Genomic DNA, 17,825 nt, shown 5'->3' with positions numbered 1-17,825 from the left:
TCACTGGTTCAGCTGGCATCTCTGAGTCCCCGCCCCCCTTAAAAATGAAACGATAAGTTCTTACTCGTACATGAGTTTTCAATTTCTGTAGTACGCGTAGAACTTCTTTGTGCAATTCTAACAGGGAAAAATTACTCGTAAACCTACAATTTCAGCAAAAGTTGGCGAATTTCAGTGGAAATTTCATAGAATTGTTTTCCAAATGTTGAATGCAAATTTTGGTAAGATTCCAGTAGATTTTCGTAATTTTACAGAAATGTTAATTCTTTTTTAAACGTGTTACACCATTTTTAGAATGTTGTCACTTGTCACGTTGTTTTATAAAAAGATAATTTTTTTTGTAATTTGTAAGTTTTTCGATACTTACCCACCTATTTTTCACTTTTTTCTTTGGTTGATATTTTGCCTGAATTTTGCAACGTAGCATTGATTTTTAGACCTTTCCAAATGTTGCATCTGTTTAAAACCAGTGGTAGTTACATACACTGTTTTAAAAACCAGTGGTAGTGACAGACATCGTTTAAAAGCAGTGTATGTGACAGACAACTTTTAAAACCAGTGGTAGTGACAGACACTGTTTGAAACCAGTGGTAGTGACAGACACTGTTTATAACCAGTGGTAGTGACAGGCATCGTTTAAAAGCAGTTCATGTGACAGACACTTTTTAAAGCCAGTGATAGTGAAAGACACTGATTGAAACCAGTAGTAGTGACAGACACTTTTAAAAACCAGTGGTAGTGACAACCACTGTTTATAATCAGTGGTGGTGACATACACTGATTAAAACCAGTGGTAGTGACAGACACTCTTTTTAACCAGTGATAGTACGAGACACTTTTTAAAACCAGTGGTAGTGACAGACACTGATTGGAACCAGTGGTAGTCACAGACACTGTTGAAAACCAGTGTTTGTGACAGACACTGTTTATAACCAGTGATAGTGACGGACATCGTTTAAAAGCAGTTCATGTGATAGCCACTGTTTATAACCAGTGTTTGTGACAGACACTTTTTAAAACGAGTGGTAGTGACAGACACTGTTTAAAATCTGTGTTTATGACAGACACTGATTGAAACCAGTGGTAGTGACAGACACTGATTGAAACCAGAGTCCTGCACGGTATAGTTGATTCAAGTTTCAACTAGTTATCTGTGGGAGTATTCGAATAATCTAAACTATGAGTTGTCAACTAGATAACTATTGACAGCGCGCGCATCAAATAGTTACCAACTACTCCCAACTCCAGTTACTTTGTACGGTATGGTTAACTAGCTAGTTGATCCAACTATTTCTCGTTGTGTTAGGAGTACATAGGCAAGGGGTGACGAGCATACCTATTTCCGATAAGATTTCGGATAAATATGCTATAGGTGGTGATAATTCAACTAGTTGGAATAGTTATTCCAACTAGTTGAATAGTTATCTGAATAACCATCCGACGATTAAGTTAGTTATCTCCGCGTCAACTATAACAACGCATCCACAGGTTGACTATTGCCTGTGATGAGTCACCTCTATAGTTAACCGGAGTTAGCGTTGCCAACCAACTAGTTATAACTATTAACTATACCGTGCAGGACTCTGATTGAAACCAGTGGTAGTGACAGACACTCGTTTTAACCAGTGGTAGTACCAGAAACTTTTTAAAACCAGTGTTTGTGACAGACACTGATTGAAACCAGTGGTAGTGACAGACACTTTCAAAAACCAGTGGTAGTGACAGCCACTGTTTATAATCAGTGGTAGTGACATACACTGATTAAAACCAGTGGTAGTGACAGACACTCTTTTTAACCAGTGATAGTACGAGACACTTTTTAAAACCAGTGGTAGTGACAGACACTGATTGGAACCAGTGGTAGTCACAGACACTGTTGAAAACCAGTGTTTGTGACAGACACTGTTTATAACTAGTGATAGTGACGGACATCGTTTAAAAGCAGTTCATGTGACAGCCACTGTTTATAACCAGTGTTTGTGACAGACACTTTTTAAAACGAGTGGTAGTGACAGACACTGTTTAAAATCTGTGTTTATGACAGACACTGATTGAAACCAGTGGTAGTGACAGACACTGTTTAAAACCAGGGTTTGTGACAGACACTGATTGAAACCAGTGGTAGTGACAGACACTGATTGAAACCAATGGACAATGGTAGTGACAGACACTCGTTTTAACCAGTGGTAGTATCAGAAACTTTTTAAAACCAGTGTTTGTGACAGACACTGATTGAAACCAGTGGTAGTGACAGACACTTTTGAAAACCAGTGGTAGTGACAGACACTGATTGAAACCTGTGGTAGTGACAGACACTCATTTTAACCAGCCGTAGTACCAGACACTTTTTAAAACCAGTGGTAGTGACAGACATTGTTAAAAACCAGTGTTTGTGACAGACACTGTTTAAAATCTGTGTTTATGACAGACACTGATTGAAACCAGTGGTAGTGACAGACACTGATTGAGACCAGTGGTAGTGACAGATACTGTTTAAAATCAGTGTTGGTGACAGACACTGATTGACACCAGCGGTAGTGACAGACACTTTTTAAAACCAGTGGTAGTAACAGACATTGTTGAAAACCAGTGTTTGTGACAGACACTGTTTAAAATCAGTGTTTAACACTAACTGAAACCGGTGGTAGTGACAGACACTGTTTAAAATCAATGTTTGAGACAGACACTGATCGAAACCAGTGGTAGTGACAGACACTGTTGAAAACCAGTGGTAGTGACAGACACTGATTGGAACCAGTGGTAGTTACAGACACTGTTTATAACCAGTGTTTGTGACAGACACTGCTTAAAACCAGCGGTAGTGACAGACACTATTGTAACCAGTGCTTGTGACAGACACTGATTGAAACCAGTGTTTGTGACAGACACTCTTTCTAACCAATGGTAGTACCAGACACTTTTTAAAACCAGTGGTAGTGACAGACATGTTGTCATGACCTTTTAATATTTTATAGTGAAATTCTGCTCAATTTTCTTTATTTTTTATCAATCAATGTTGACGATTGAATGTGGCTCTCAGCAATTTTTAATAATTTTGAGTGATTTTCATAGGTAGGTACCGAATTCACAGTTTTTTTTTCATGATACATATCAAGACGTAATTTTTATGAAATTTGATCTCAATTTAAATTCTAATGGTACTTCATAAATGTTTCGTGACTTCTGACCATTTTTTTTTTTTTTTTTGAGATTTCCTGTTTATTTTACAATTGTGTCATTTTTAATTATTTTCATGAATTTTCAACTCGAGCCCAAATTGAGCTGTATTTTCATCAATTTTGAAAAATGTTCTGCCTGTAAGTTCAGTTTTAATTCAATGTTTTGAGGCGCTTGATTCCCCCTCCCCCTAGAATTGGCATCTACGAAAGTGAAATTCTTCGATGTTCAACATGGGTTTTCCAGTCCCCCCCCCCCCCCCGGGGGGAGGATAATCATGATTTCAACTTTTTTTTCAGCCAAAACGAGTAATCGTTTCATACTTCCATTTTGGCTGAAAATTACTCGAAATAAATACATCAACCATCGAGGATCGAGTTTGCGCGCTAAAATTACGAATCGCAATTCAGTTTACATAATTTTTGTAAAAATCACAACACTAATGAAAACAACAAAAAATGAAAACATTTAATACAAAAGTGAGATAGAGAGAAAGAGTAAAATGAAAAAAAAAGTCGATAAGACGAATAAATAAATATTTTTCTACATGAAAAAAAAAAATAAATACGTAAAACAACGTTCGAAGATTAAAAACATAAATCAACTAAAAGTGGAAATCGTAATTTGGATCGAGCTTACAACCGAAAACAGGAGCTTGCTCCATAAATAAATACTAAAATTAATACAAAATAAATACTCCGAAGACAGCAGGAACAGATCCGACTAACCTGCCACAGCTACCGAAAATGTGATGCTGACAAGAGACGAGACTAACTCGAGTACTTCACACAATCCTAAAGCATCATCTTCCTCACATGACGAAATTATCGCTGTATTCGCCTCCTTCGTCATCGTTATTGATGTTACTGCTGCTGGTATCGATATCATTATGATTCATGTTACCGTCTTCGTTATCGTCGTCGTCTTCGTCTTCGTTATCGACATCGTCGTCTATATCGTCTTCGTCGTCATCTTCATCATCGTCGTCGTCGTCGTCTTCGTCGTCATCGTCATCGTCGTCGTTATCGTTATTGATATCGTTGCTATTGCTCAGTACGATGTTTTCTTTGCTGACTACGTCGTTTTCGTGGGTACTGGTTTTATTGGTACTTTCTTCTTGTTCGATAGCTGTGGTTATTTTTGCGTATAGATCTCTAATAGGAACATTAGCGCTGCGAATATAAAAAATTACGCCTTCGTTATTATTTCATCTCTTCTCGAATAGCTTTGTTAGTGCACAGCGTAGCATGTACAAGCTTTAGAAACAATTATGGCAAAATAAAGCGAAACGTTGACAATTTCGACAAAAAAAATGGTTCTTTGGCAATTTTGGGTTGAAAAGCGAGAATTAAGTACTCACAATTTTGGGGAAAAAGCGAGATTTTGAGAATTTAAAATTTTTTCGAAAATATTGAAAAAAAAGATATCAACTTATTGGAAATTTTTGGGGAAAAAAAGAGGTTTTTGGATACTTACCAAAAAAAAGTAAACATTTTCAGTAATTGCAAGATAATTTAGTAAATTTTTTTGAAAAAAGAGACTTTTATGCACTTTATAAGTATAGAACGACGCTTTTATTCAACTTTTGGCGATTTTATAGGTGAAAAGGAACCGCAAAAAATTAGGAATTATTTTTAGCAAAAAGCCAGACTTTTGGAATATTTTTGGGAAAAAGTTCAACTTTTTGAATATCATACAAGAAACCGAGAATTTTTGAAAATTTTTGGCAAAAGCAAAATTGACAATTTTATAACAGAAAGTAGACCTGTTTGGCAATTTTGGAAAAAAGGAAGGATTTTGGATAGCTTTTTAAAGAGGGGGGGGGAGTAAAAATCGTTAATAATTGCAAGAATTTTTCAAAATGTAAAAATTTGACTATTTTAGCGAAAATTAGCAATGAAATTAGTTGTATTTGGCATTTTTTTCACTAATTTTAGACGAAGAAATTTTTTTCGAATTTTTAAAATTTTGCAAGACTTTGATAATTTTATCAAAAGCAACATTTTTTGGTAATAATTGACAAAAAAATTATACTTCGATTTCTGGCAAAAAAGAGGCTTTTATTTTTTTTTAAAAAAGTGAAATTTTTTAGCAATTGCAAGAAAAATTGGCAATTTTGAAAGACTGAAAATTTTATCAAAACGCAACATTTTTTGGCAATTATTGACAAAAAAATAATACTTCGATTTCTGGCAAAAAAAAATGTTTTTGGATACCTTTTTTTTTTCTAAGTGAAAATTTTTAGCAACAATCGCAAGAAAAATTAGCTATTTGTTTTTAAAAAGTAGAACGACACTTTTACCTAATTTTTGGTGAATTTAGTTAAAAAAGAATGACTAAAAATTAGGAATTTTTGGAAAACAGCGAGATTTTTGAATAAGTTTTGGGGAAAAGTATATGACTAACAAAATGCAGACCTTTTTGGCGATCTTGAAAAAAAACCAGGTTTTTGGATACCTTTTGAGAGGGAATGAAAATCGTTAATAATTGCAAGAATTTTTAAAAACCAAAAATTTGACAATTTTAGCGAAAACTAGCAATGAAATTAGTTTTTTTTTGCAGCCAGAATTTTTGACTTTTTTTTCAAATAAGAAACGAAGCTATTTTGCAATTTTACAAAAAAGTGAAATTTTATACTATTTTTGGCAGAAAGCGAGGCTTATACAATTTTAACGACGGCTGGGTCACTTATTGATAAAATTTGCATTGGGGGGGGGCTTCATGGAAAAGGGGCTTTTGCCTTAAGTCATTCTTTTTACTGATTTTTAGACGTTCAAATAGACTTGAAATTTTTTTCTAAGAGCAAATAATTATTTTCCAATTCGTTTTTTTTCATGGAAGAAGACTTCAATAACACTGAATATGGCGGAATTGATAAAAAAAATTTTAAAAAGTAAAAATAAAAAAAATGAATGACTAAGCCCCCTTTTCCATGAAACCCCTCATTACTTTTCCTTCAAGATGCATGAAAAAAATCACATAAATAATCGATCACTGACCTTCTCAAAGACTGCAACCATTCTTGGAATCTGTAAGGTCCATCCGCGGATACGGAAAACGCTTTGTGAGCCAACTGGGCCATATTGATAAATTCGTCTTCTTCGTACTGCGCCATATTATATAATTTATTATGCAAATACTGGAAAAACCTATTACAAAGAAACAAACATATCAAAATTATTCGCCCAAAGTGATACGGAAATATATAAAAATATATTTCCCAATACAACAGTGAGGAAAGAGAAACGTACATTGTTTCACATTTACTAATCAGGTTTCCAGCTACCGTACAAATATAGTAATGTAACATGGAAGGATTACAACGAGCGAAGTAGACAGCCGCACCGCAGGCCACTTCGTACAATAAAAATGGATTGACTAGAGTATTTTCAACTACTATACAAAAATGGTGTACCCATTTATCACCTGAAATCATCGCACAATATCTCGTTAATAAGAAAATCAATTAAAAATCATTACGAAGTAGGTACTCTACGAAACGATCGACCAATTTACCTAATAATTTAGCTATTTGCATCGTTCTATTGATATCAGCGGTATAATTTGGTAGGCAGTGGAATCTATAGTGGGCTTTCTCTTCGTTAATTTCGTTCACCAGGTTTTGGAAAGCCATCATCGATAAACGATACGATGTCAATAAATAATGCGTTCTTTTCTGCAATATTTAAACATCATTTTGTTATGAAAATTATTCTCTAATTAGAATATGGACCTATGGGGCGATTCGCAACCCAGTCCGGTAATCTTACCATTAAATTAGCGGGGGATTTCGACTGGCCAGATAGAGCCGAAATTGAACAGTTCACTGTTAAATAGGATACCGAGGGTAAAGGACATTTGGACGGATTTGCAGCAGCTGCTTTGGCGTTATCGTTATCTTCCAGCTCTTCCGGTTCATCCTGCCACATAAACGAATACGTTAGGTAGGTATAGGCAATTTTGTCAAAAAGGTTGTAAAATCATAACGGAATGTAATCTCTTACCTTGACATAAACGTTATACCATAATTTTGATATGTAAAATAGCACGTCTGCTTGAAGACTGTGCGTCTTGGCGACATGTTCGACCTCGCAACAAGCTTTTTCTTGCATTTCGGGTCCCAAAGTCTGGCACTAGGGTACGAAAAACACGAATTAGGTTAATTTAGCAACGACAATAGAACGATCACCACGATTTCGGGGACACTCTAATTCACCTGATTAATAGCTTGAATTATTTCGTGCGAGTTCAATTTATCAGCGTGAGATAAACAACTGAGAGCTAATTTTGCAGCCAAGTTCACCACCACAGGATTATCTGATCTGGATCCTCGATCAGCTAAGCTGTTAGCTTCGGAGGGTGTCAAATGACCGGGCCAGTTCTCTATGATAAACATTATGGCCGGAGCTCCGATATCTATTGCTAAACCTACGAGATGAAACCAAAGGTTTGGGTAAGATTATGAATTCGATTTTTAACCTAGAAATCGAGGCCGAGCTTGCGAATTAAATCTTACTCGTGAGCATGGCAACGTGCGGAGAGTAGGATCGGGATTCCCACGAAGACGAAGCGTTATTAGAGATACCCAATCCGTACATGGCTAACTGCAGAGCGCACATGTGCAGCACGTGATTGGGTGTTTTTACGTTGCCACTTTCGGATTCTCGAACAAACACAGAAGAGGCGAGATGACCACCACTGCGGAACAATACGCTTTTTGCGAGTTCGGTCACAGAATGAGCTAATGCTTCGGTTGAACGATTCCTATACACAATGCTGACCGGTCGTTTGCAGCCAGTTTTTCCGCTTTAAACAAAATTACACATTTATTAGAAAAAAAATAGTAATATAGTATGTACTCTTAGTAGGCCATAAAGTGTTGACGAAATATGTACCATTTATTCTTATTAGACTTCGAAGTGATCAACGCTGGTCTGGAGCTGCTATTTTTCATATTATGTTGCACAAGTCTACCTCCGCTTCCTTTAACAACGTACGATCCTTGAGGAGGAAGTGGAGGTCCTCCAGGTACCTGCACCGGTGCAGGAAACATACCGTTGATAGAGTGCTGAGATTGGGGCTGCATCACACCATACGGCGGAGGAATGCCAGTAGGTTGCATCATTTGGGGCATTCGTAAAGGGGGCACATTCGATCCGGGACCCATAGGCATTTCAGTTGGAGCCGGCCTAATTGGCCTAACTGGCATACCGCCGAAAGGTAAAGTTGAAGGAGATGGCATTGTTCTGACGTTATGCCCACCTGGCATAATACCACCGAATGGATGAACATTCATCTGGTTTGGTGGACCGGTCACAGCTGGAGGCACACCAGGAACTAGAGCAACTTGAGGAGGTGGGAGGACACCGCTGGTACGACGGTGAGCTGATGCTGAAGGTTTGGCGGGTTGAGCGGCTGAAGAAGCTACTGCAAAATGGGGTTGTTTGTGATATGGCCGGACATCTTGAAGGACGTGAACTTTAGATGGCTTGCGTTTGCGAGTTTGTTTTTCAGTGATCACTTTCAGATGTTCCTCTGCAAAAAAATAATGAAGAAGTTGAAATTTTTTGGCAATAATTAGGAAAAAATTGCAGGTAAGAAATGATGAAAAAAATTGTCTAAATTTTGATAAACTGTGCGAATTTTGAAAAAAAAATAAGGTGCAGAAATTGAAAAATTAACATTGAGCAAGTTTTAAAAACCACATAAAATTTTTAAAAAGGGTGTCAAGTTTGGATCATGATGCTATTTATTTCTTATAGAATGTGTAAAATTTGCCCGCCGAGGGATCAGGTTGTTGTCGCTAGAGGTAGTATGTTGTGCGGGGTGATAACATGTTGCTGTTCTATTGATTAATTGATAAACATGGCTAAAGCAGAATTTTCCAGTTGGTGGAATAGTGGAGAGGAATGGCAAGCCGAGGGTCAAGCCTTTATAAATACCGCTCACAAGTAATCATACACAAGAACTGTAGAACACCAACAACTCACTCACTCCAGCCTTAGGGAAGCAAATGCTTCAGAGTGAGACGGTGAATACCAGCGGGACCAGCACCTAAGCTGGCAACTTTGGCTAAGGGAGTAAACCTGTTCAGAAAATCATGGTGGAAGGCAGTAGGAAACTACCACCATTATATTCCCTAGAATTACATGTGATGGAAGTTAATATATCAATGGCCCTGAGTCTCCATCAGTCAGGCTGATCCTGATCTGCCCAGTCAGCCAAATACATATGTGACCCGCTCTGACAAAACCGACCATTTCGACGAAATTTCAAAAAATGTTTTTTTCTCAAAAATCTGATCTTTCAACCCTTAAAACTCATTTTAAACATCATTATTTTGGGCACTTTTTTTCGTCAAAACGGTCGGTTTTGTCAGAGCGGGTCACATATGGTGTGAAGAATATGGGGAATCAAAATAAGGTGGAACAAGATCAATGTCACAACCTGGAATGTAAGAAGCCTGTTCATCAATCACCATGCCAATTTTGATGTAAATGTCAATCCATCCATATCTGTCATCTGTCACTTTTGGATACCACATGTCTATGTGAATTTCAACCCAATTGTCGACCAATATTCATCGACAATTATTGGTCCGATATAGGGTCAAAATTTGCATTGATATGTGGGATCCAATTGTGACGGATGTGGATGGATAAGGGCAGATGGAAAGTCTGTACAAAATAAGAAGTTGAACATGAAAATTTGGTCGAGGTTGGTTTTGAAGTAATAGTGGACCATCAACTTTCACATTGACATATCATCGACAACTCCAAACTATAAAAAAATGAATAATTTTGTAAATGCCATCAAAAATTTGTTCTTCTCTTCAAACAAGATATTTTGAAATGTTTACTAAACTTTTTAACGCTAAAACAAAATTTCAATTCTGAAAAATTGGTCAACATAGTTGTGGACATGAGTTTCGAGCGTCAAATTTCACATCAACATGTTGACATCGCATGTCGAGGTATCAGAAATAATGAGAAAAGTTCAAAAATATTCACTAACCTGGCTCATTTACAGATAGGAAATTCCTACTAAATAACTAATTGATCACTTTTCTATCATTATATTGGAAAAAAACAAGGTAGATGCAAATGTCGACGTTGACAATTGTTGTGTGGGAGGCTGTATCAGATCAGATAGGAAAACTTGCAAATGTTTCAGAAGCCAGGAAACTACAGATCAACATATTAGGAATAAGAGAGACCCAATGGACTGGAAATGGCAGAATTTGGGTAGATTGTCAACCATATATAAATGGACAAATAATTCAACGTTGAAAAATTGGCAAAAGGTAACTGCTACATTTTGGATGGAGAATCCAGGAAACCTTGAGCGCATGGGTTAAATTTAATGTGTACAGCGTGCTAATTGATCAGGTTCTGATGCTGGTGGAGAGAGCAATGGTTCAGCGTTACAACACTGTTAACATCACTTGTAAAACAGCCAACCACTTTGCTAACACCGGTAAACAGGCACATGTGCAGAATGTTTCCTGGATTCATTTCTGCATCCAAGATGTGGCCATCAAAAACTTTGATCTGAATTATTCATCCATTTATATATGGTCAATGGGGCAGATAAAAGGTTTGTTTTTTTTACATGGATTCTCAAAAATCTGGTTTTTGGATGTTTTTTAAATCTTTTTTTCAAACACTTTTTAGATCCCCACCACAAACTTTCAAAACATCAGAAGTCTTCTCTCTTCGGGTAAAATCCAAAACCCATTTTCAAAAGCTACTATCCTAGCAGATTCTCATGGATTTTAAATCTGCCAAAATCCAGATTCTCAAAAATCTGCCAAAATCCGTGAAAAAAAACCTAATGATTACAAAGTGATTTTCGCTGGAAAGGACAAACTGTTGTGATTCAAACACATGCACCAACAGAAGAAAGTAGTACAGAGGAAATTAACGAGTTCTACACAGACCGTGAAGAGCTAAGGTAATAAGATGCTCAAAAAACAGCAATGTTGTATTTGTGATGGGAGATTTCAACTCCAAAGTCTGTAACAATCATGGTAGCCAAATAGAAGGGAGTTACGCACTTGGAGAGCAGGACAAGAGAGGTGAAATGCTCATAGATTTTGCTGAAAATCATGACCTAATGATAATGCTAATAGGGAAATAATGGAAAGGCATTTCATCACATCATGTTAACCATGAGAGGATGTTGAAGATCCTAAAGAAGTACAGCATCGATGACAAAGTCCCATTGACTTTTCAGTTATGTACTGCTAGCGGCCCATAAGCCTAATGTACAACCATTGTCTTGAACATAGCAAGTTGAGGGTTGCAATCTGTGCATGTGCTAGCTCTGATATGATGTTATACCTCCATGGTATGGTTTGATGGACAAAGGAAGGTATAACGTCACTCTGCACATTTTGCAGATTCAGGCATGCGTAGAAGCCAAACCTTAACCAACTAATGAACTATGTTCAAGACCATTGGCTTATGCATCTCTAGCAGTCCATAGCTGAAAAGTCAACGCAAAGACCTGCTAATAATAAGAAATCTGTACTGGGAACAGAGTGCAAACATCAAAATTGGAAATGTATAAGGTGCACCGGGTAAGTCTGAATGCCTGCTCTAGTGCCTAGAGGTTTGCACATTCCGAACTGCTACTCAGCAGTGACTTGTGGGTACTACCCCTTCTTCACCAGATATACAATTTTTTGGAATTCAGTTCCATTTCACATGTTTTTGGTTTAATTGTATTTTGTTGTTTTGAATTTGTTTTCAAATACAGATTTTCTATAGGTATTTTAGTTTTTCGCATATATGTACCAGACAAACCGTACATCCTAGTGAAAATCTGATGAAAAAGATCTCAAAGGGAATTAAATTCTCTACAGTTTTGTTGACATGAAATTTTTGTAGGACGCTTTGTTTTTGAACCACAAGTCCGCAAAGTTCAGCCTGTTCTGACTTGGTCCGAACACTTTATATTTTATTCCACTGAGCGAAAGCTACTGCGTCAATCGCGCTTGAATTTTTACCATAAGTAAAGAACCCTTATGGGAACCTACAATATAATAAATTTGAGCCATTTTGATTCATTTGTAGGAGAGTAACATCCAGTCAAAGTTGAAATTGTGAAAAACCCATTTAACTTACCCCAGCGCACCTTACTCGGAGAATGGATGTGCTATAAAAAAAGGTGTGAGGCAGGGATGCTCGCTATCACCCAGGCTGTTCAACTTATATGCAGAGGAAATTATGAGAGAAGCAAGAATTGAGAGAATGGGACTCAAGAATCAAGATCAATAGCAAGAGAATCAAAAAAATAAGTTACACAGATGACAAAGTGATTCTTGCTGGAACTGAAGCGCAAATGCAGGTAATGATCAAGATCAACTGAATAAACAGCACTGGATTAAAATATGGAATGAAGATAAATGCAAGAGAGACCAAGGTTATGAAATTCATCAACAAAGAAGATAAAGAGGTGAAAATCAACATCAAAACACAAGAAATTGAAAGCATAAATCAGTTTAGATAACTTGGAGCAGAGCTGTGGGACTGATACGATTTTGGGATTGGATTTTGGTTTTGGGATCTAAATTAAATCATTTTGGGGTGAGACTTTTAGGATGTTGAATAGGACCCCTTCCACAACAGTATCCCGCAAAAAAACCTTTTGTAAGAATTAGTCCGAATAAATCCTCTCATTTCATCTACAATTTCAATTTTCAGCACTGAATTGATATTGTGAAAAACTTACCTTGTTTGATTTTATCCTGATAATACCACAAGTGTAATGGTTTCTTCATGTTTGGATCGATTTCTTGATCAATGATTACGTCCATAATTTTGAATACTTTCTTCGGCTCGTCTTTGTACAAATCTAGCATTCTTAAAGCTAAATCACATCTGCGAAAATAAAATTTCAGACATGAAGAACCAACTTTTCAAGTACACAGCACTAATCCGTAAAACAACTCTAATTACCTCTGTCGTCTCAATCCTTCGATCAGCAACGAATGTTCATACTCGCAAACGTCAGGTTTCAAACTCAACGACACAAGAGCAGCTTCAAAACATAACGATTCGCTGATCTCTTTCGATAAACTTTTGCTTTTGCCATCGGGTCCATTGATCATAGTAACATCCAAAATATAACTAGTCAGCGCATTCGGCAGCAGTTTATGACCGCGAGCTTTATACGTTCCAGCTTTTAATTTCTCCAATCGAACTCGTAATATTTTGAATTGTTCTTCCGTTAGTGGGATTTTTCTAAGGATATCAGCGATATCGTTCTCCAAATGAAACAGTTTCACCTTGGAAAAAAAAAACAAATAGTGATAATTATTTCGATAATTCTCTCAAAATGTCTCGATGTCGTCAACGCATCATACCTCTAAGGGTTTAATGGAAGCAGGAGCTCGAGGTAGTTCTAATCCGAGTAATCCGATTCTGAAGGCGATATCGTAATGCTCCGGACAACTCGATAGTAAATTCAATAAAAATCTATACAATTCCATTTTTTCAACAGCCATAAAAGTGAGCCTATGAGCTACAGGATTGATGACCGCTTGACCCTAGAACATATCGAGAAATTTGTAAACAACTTTTTTTTTACATTTCACAAATGAAAAATTATTATCACTGTGTACTAACTCGTCTACGTTTTGGTTTGACAAAAGCTCCGCTACACATAACCTTCTGATCTGGCGGATCACTTATGATATCTTCGGCAATAAGCCGAGCAATATAGCACGCTTCCTTGACATGCCCAAAAGCCCACAATCCTTCAGCTCTGGCGATTAAACTCTGCATAACATTATCCATCTCGGAAAACGACTCGAAAATCGCATTATGAGGTCCGATAGTATGTGCTGGAAGATGTCTGGTGTCGAAAAATGCCGGAATATTTCTTTGATTGTGACTGGAACCGTATTCCAAGCTGTATTCTTCCATCAAAGTATCGTAAACTTCCCATTCGAGCTGTGCACTGGGTAAACAGTCGTCAATGTTGAAGGTATCGTAGTTCTGATTGCTGTCATCAATCAGGTTCGCTGCACAGATCGAACTGTTTGCCATTTTACGACGTATATAATAGTTCACATTACGTTCGTGGGTAATTTTCTCCTTCGTGTGAGGAGATATATTGGAAGAGTTTGCTGAACTTGGTATTTCGCCGCCTGAAAATTTGTTTCACGATTTGACAAAATGATAAAAAATCCAAATCATCTCTCGAGCTTCCGTACTTACCATATTTTAAAGAGTAAAGATGTTTTTCCGAGTTCGACGATGCCGATTGGTCTAATGAATTCATATTCGAGTAACTTTCTCCGTCGTCTGTCTCGTCATTGACCCAAGTATCAGCCATGGTAATTAAATGAGTTACAAAATGATGAACTTCGTCTCTGAAATTCAAAATTCAAAATTTAATCGAGTATTTAAGAATGTAAGTTTTGAAAAAAAAATAACTAATAATATAGAAATGGTTTACCTCGTAGAAGAGAAATGTTCTTTTAAATACTTGATGGTTCTGCCATCAGGTAAGTCACTAGGAACTGGAGATTTGCTGATGATTTTAGAGACGACATTGCGAATCCGTTCAACATGAATGAAACAAGATTGCAGAGCATTAAGTAACTAAAAAAAAAAAAAAAAGGGAAAATGAGTATTATTGCAAACAATTTTTTAAAGAAATGAAAGGATGAAAGAGATCTTACCGATTCCGTAGGATATTTGATATACTTCAAGTATTTGATATCTATACCAAAAGTGAATGGGTGCGATTCGTACATCCACAGATTGCCTTTCTTGGTACCACATCCGATACGATAAGTGATACCTGGAATATAATTTAATAAAATATACTCCAATTTACTTCAAAATTTCAAAGCAAGCAGCACTGCCATTTGAAAACAAACCTGGCAGAGGGAAATTAACCCATGTTAATTTGCAAGCTTCCACACAAGGTTTGAATCCAGGAAAATTATGCAAGTCGAAAGCCGACGGTGTATGCTTCCAGTTATTCCAAATCTGTCAGTGAAAAATCAATACGAATTAATTTACCAGGAATTATTTTCAAATCGATTAAACGAACGAAAGTTACCAAATCGATTATCTTGAAATGCCAGTCTTTGAATTTCCAACACAATGAAGCACGTTCCTTAGGAGATATCGCAGGATTCAAAGCTGCCAGTCTCCAAAGAGATACGATTTCATCGCATAAACGAGCCGCAGAAGCTTGATAAATATACGAATTACTGTTACCGTTGTAATAATATTTTATTTGATAACCGCAATCCCCGTTCAATCCTGATTTGTTAGCAAACCACCACAAAACCACCTGAATAAAAAATAAATTTAAAAAAACATAAGCATAATTTCATATTTTATTCTCACTTTATTTGGAAAATGAACATCAGTACATACTTGAACGCAATTGGCCATCTCATCTGTGATGATTTCCAGTAACGGAAGCGCATTCCGGTCATTTTTACAAAACATATCTCGAACGATCGATAATAAATTCCATATCGAATCCGGTTCTCCAATTTTCATAGGACGTAACATACTATTATACTCGTTTATGATCGCAGGAATGTTATTTGTTAACATATTTACATCACTAAACAAACAACACTGGTCAGTGAACTCGAACACTCGATAATATCATTTTAAAAATAATTAAATTTACCTGAATACCATCGGAGGAACATTGCCAAATCTATTAATTTGTTTTTTAACATTCAAGTGCAGCTGATGGTCATCCAAGCACCACATAGCATGCTCGAAAACAGAAGCACCAGCTGTCGTATCTGGAGCTCCGCTCACCTAAACCATATTTCAAAACGAAATCAACATCAATTCGAAAATAATAATCACACGCTGCATTTAAATAAACGGGCAAACGTACGGTATTAATTGGCAGTGGTTGGCCAGAGTTCAGATCGTCCAATAAACGTTGGGCAGTTTGTAAATATTGCTCGGGTAAACTACTGACTAAATACTGAGAAAACTTTTGCAGCTGATCGCGATTCAGTTGCGTTAAACTTTCACTAATTGGAGGTCGCAATTGTACCTTTTCTGGCTGAAAATATCATAAGAATCGCAATTATTCATATACATATAAAATTGAGTACACGAAAACAGTCAAGAATGCACTCACATTGTAAATACGTAGTAAACAAACAGCTACAATATGACAACACCATAGAGGAACTGCTTTACAGGTACAAATACAAGATGTGATGCGACGACGATCGAAGCTAATCGATACACTGAACTTATCACCAGTACTTATTCGTACTGTAGCATTCAAATGAAAACCTATATTCGTAACATAATTCAAATTAAATTCGCTTCAGTCTATATTCTAACTCAACGAAGAGTGTTTCAAATTCAAAATCATCAACTAACCAATTTGAATGACATCGAAGACATTCTCATTCTCGAATAATATCTCTCCTCGAAGGAACTCGTCATCGTTAGAATTAGCTAAACAAGTATACAAACAAATATCATCATCCCACTCGGGGAAACTCCAAAAAGTAATCCTTTGTTGCAACTCTTCAGGAACTGGAGGTTGGAATTTTTCCACCATTTCAAATGGTATATGCATAGCTACACATCTAGCAGCTAGTTCGCTTAATCTAAGAACACTTCCGCCTAATTAATGCAGAAAACAAAATTTTCAGAGACCGTTTGGTGAAAGTAAACAAAGGCTAAGATGCTTCGACTTACTTCTTTTGAACTCGATGCAACGGAATCCACGACGTAACTTTGGATGCTCTGAGCGTTTCCATCCTTTCCAATTTATATTTACCGTTTCGACGTCCGGGTTCCATTTTTCAAACGCCGTTTCTTCTTCCGAATTCAAAGATTCTTCGGGGTCCATTTCTTCACTAGAACGATTCCTTTGCAGTGATCGATTATCCATTAACCGGCTGAAATTAGTAGGACTCAGATTATCCATAATCGAACAAAGCGCAAAGGATCGAATATTAGGCCGAAATTAACGCAAAAGAGGCATCGTGATTAATTTTACCACCGCGAAAGGGTGTAAAAAGGATTACTTTCGAATCCATTTTCATTTTTGGTGATTGGCGAAGAAAGAGTTTGATAAATAAAAACGCAACGATCATATTCGAGTTTACTGGATGTAAAGTTCTAGATTAGGGAAGTATACGCATACGCCATTTTGGTTCGACACAACGGATGTAAACAACATTAGAACGTATGTACGCATACAATCTTACGTGTAAAAAATGCAATTTTTTCGATTGTTCGCGGGTTCGGGTGAATTTTTAAGTAGTTTCCAGCTAAAGACAATGAAATTTCCTATCGATTGATGTTAAATTTTTGTTATTTCGCGCAAAATTGACGATTTTCTGAATACTTATATTATCCGATTTTTTCATACTATATGTGTCAACTTTAAACTAAAAATACTCGAAATCTTCAGTGAACACACAGGTATTTTAATATAGCAAAATGTTCGTAATTTCTTCGTCTTTAAAATGAGTGTTTATCGAAAGCTCTACATGCAACCGTTCAAAAGTTGTAGAAGTTTAAAGTTGCGAAAACAATGCAAAAACCAACCGCGGATGGTAACTATGGTAAGTATTGAACTTTGAACTAGAATTACTCAAAATTTTCAACGAACACATAGGTATATTA

The 17,825-nt window shown here is 36.7% G+C and overlaps 1 protein-coding gene across 1 annotated transcript; it reads right to left on the bottom strand.

The window, feature by feature from the left end:
* Positions 1-3,620: 3,620 nt before the first annotated feature.
* On the bottom strand, positions 3,621-17,277 carry LOC135849875 (zinc finger SWIM domain-containing protein 8 homolog). Its single transcript, XM_065370506.1, has 24 exons — positions 16,890-17,277; positions 16,566-16,814; positions 16,315-16,475; positions 16,063-16,236; positions 15,844-15,980; positions 15,579-15,774; positions 15,256-15,492; positions 15,071-15,182; positions 14,870-14,991; positions 14,644-14,789; positions 14,403-14,557; positions 13,809-14,332; positions 13,547-13,729; positions 13,140-13,468; positions 12,913-13,061; positions 8,073-8,712; positions 7,694-7,983; positions 7,394-7,605; positions 7,182-7,310; positions 6,948-7,097; positions 6,694-6,853; positions 6,429-6,603; positions 6,177-6,326; positions 3,621-4,349 (listed from the first exon to the last, which is right to left on the bottom strand). Exons 1-24 carry the CDS (start codon positions 17,119-17,121, stop codon positions 3,989-3,991), a joined length of 5,373 nt encoding a protein of 1,790 aa, XP_065226578.1. The 5' UTR covers positions 17,122-17,277; the 3' UTR covers positions 3,621-3,988.
* Between the last annotated feature and the right edge of the window lie 548 nt (positions 17,278-17,825).

The sequence above is a fragment of the Planococcus citri genome, chromosome 1 (assembly GCF_950023065.1).
Source record: "Planococcus citri chromosome 1, ihPlaCitr1.1, whole genome shotgun sequence".
Lineage (NCBI taxonomy): Eukaryota > Metazoa > Arthropoda > Insecta > Hemiptera > Pseudococcidae > Planococcus > Planococcus citri.
This window is presented reverse-complemented; position numbering and strand designations above follow the sequence as displayed.

Excerpts from the sequence above, each read along its gene's own strand:
- LOC135849875 (XM_065370506.1), bottom strand. The coding sequence starts at position 17,121 with ATGGATAATCTGAGTCCTACTAATTTCAGCCGGTTAATGGATAATCGA. Across the intron at positions 16,237-16,314 it reads GTTTACTACGTATTTACAAT|CCAGAAAAGGTACAATTGCG; the intron begins GTGAGTGCATTC and ends TGATATTTTCAG. Across the intron at positions 15,183-15,255 it reads ATTTCAAGATAATCGATTTG|ATTTGGAATAACTGGAAGCA; the intron begins GTAACTTTCGTT and ends TTTCACTGACAG.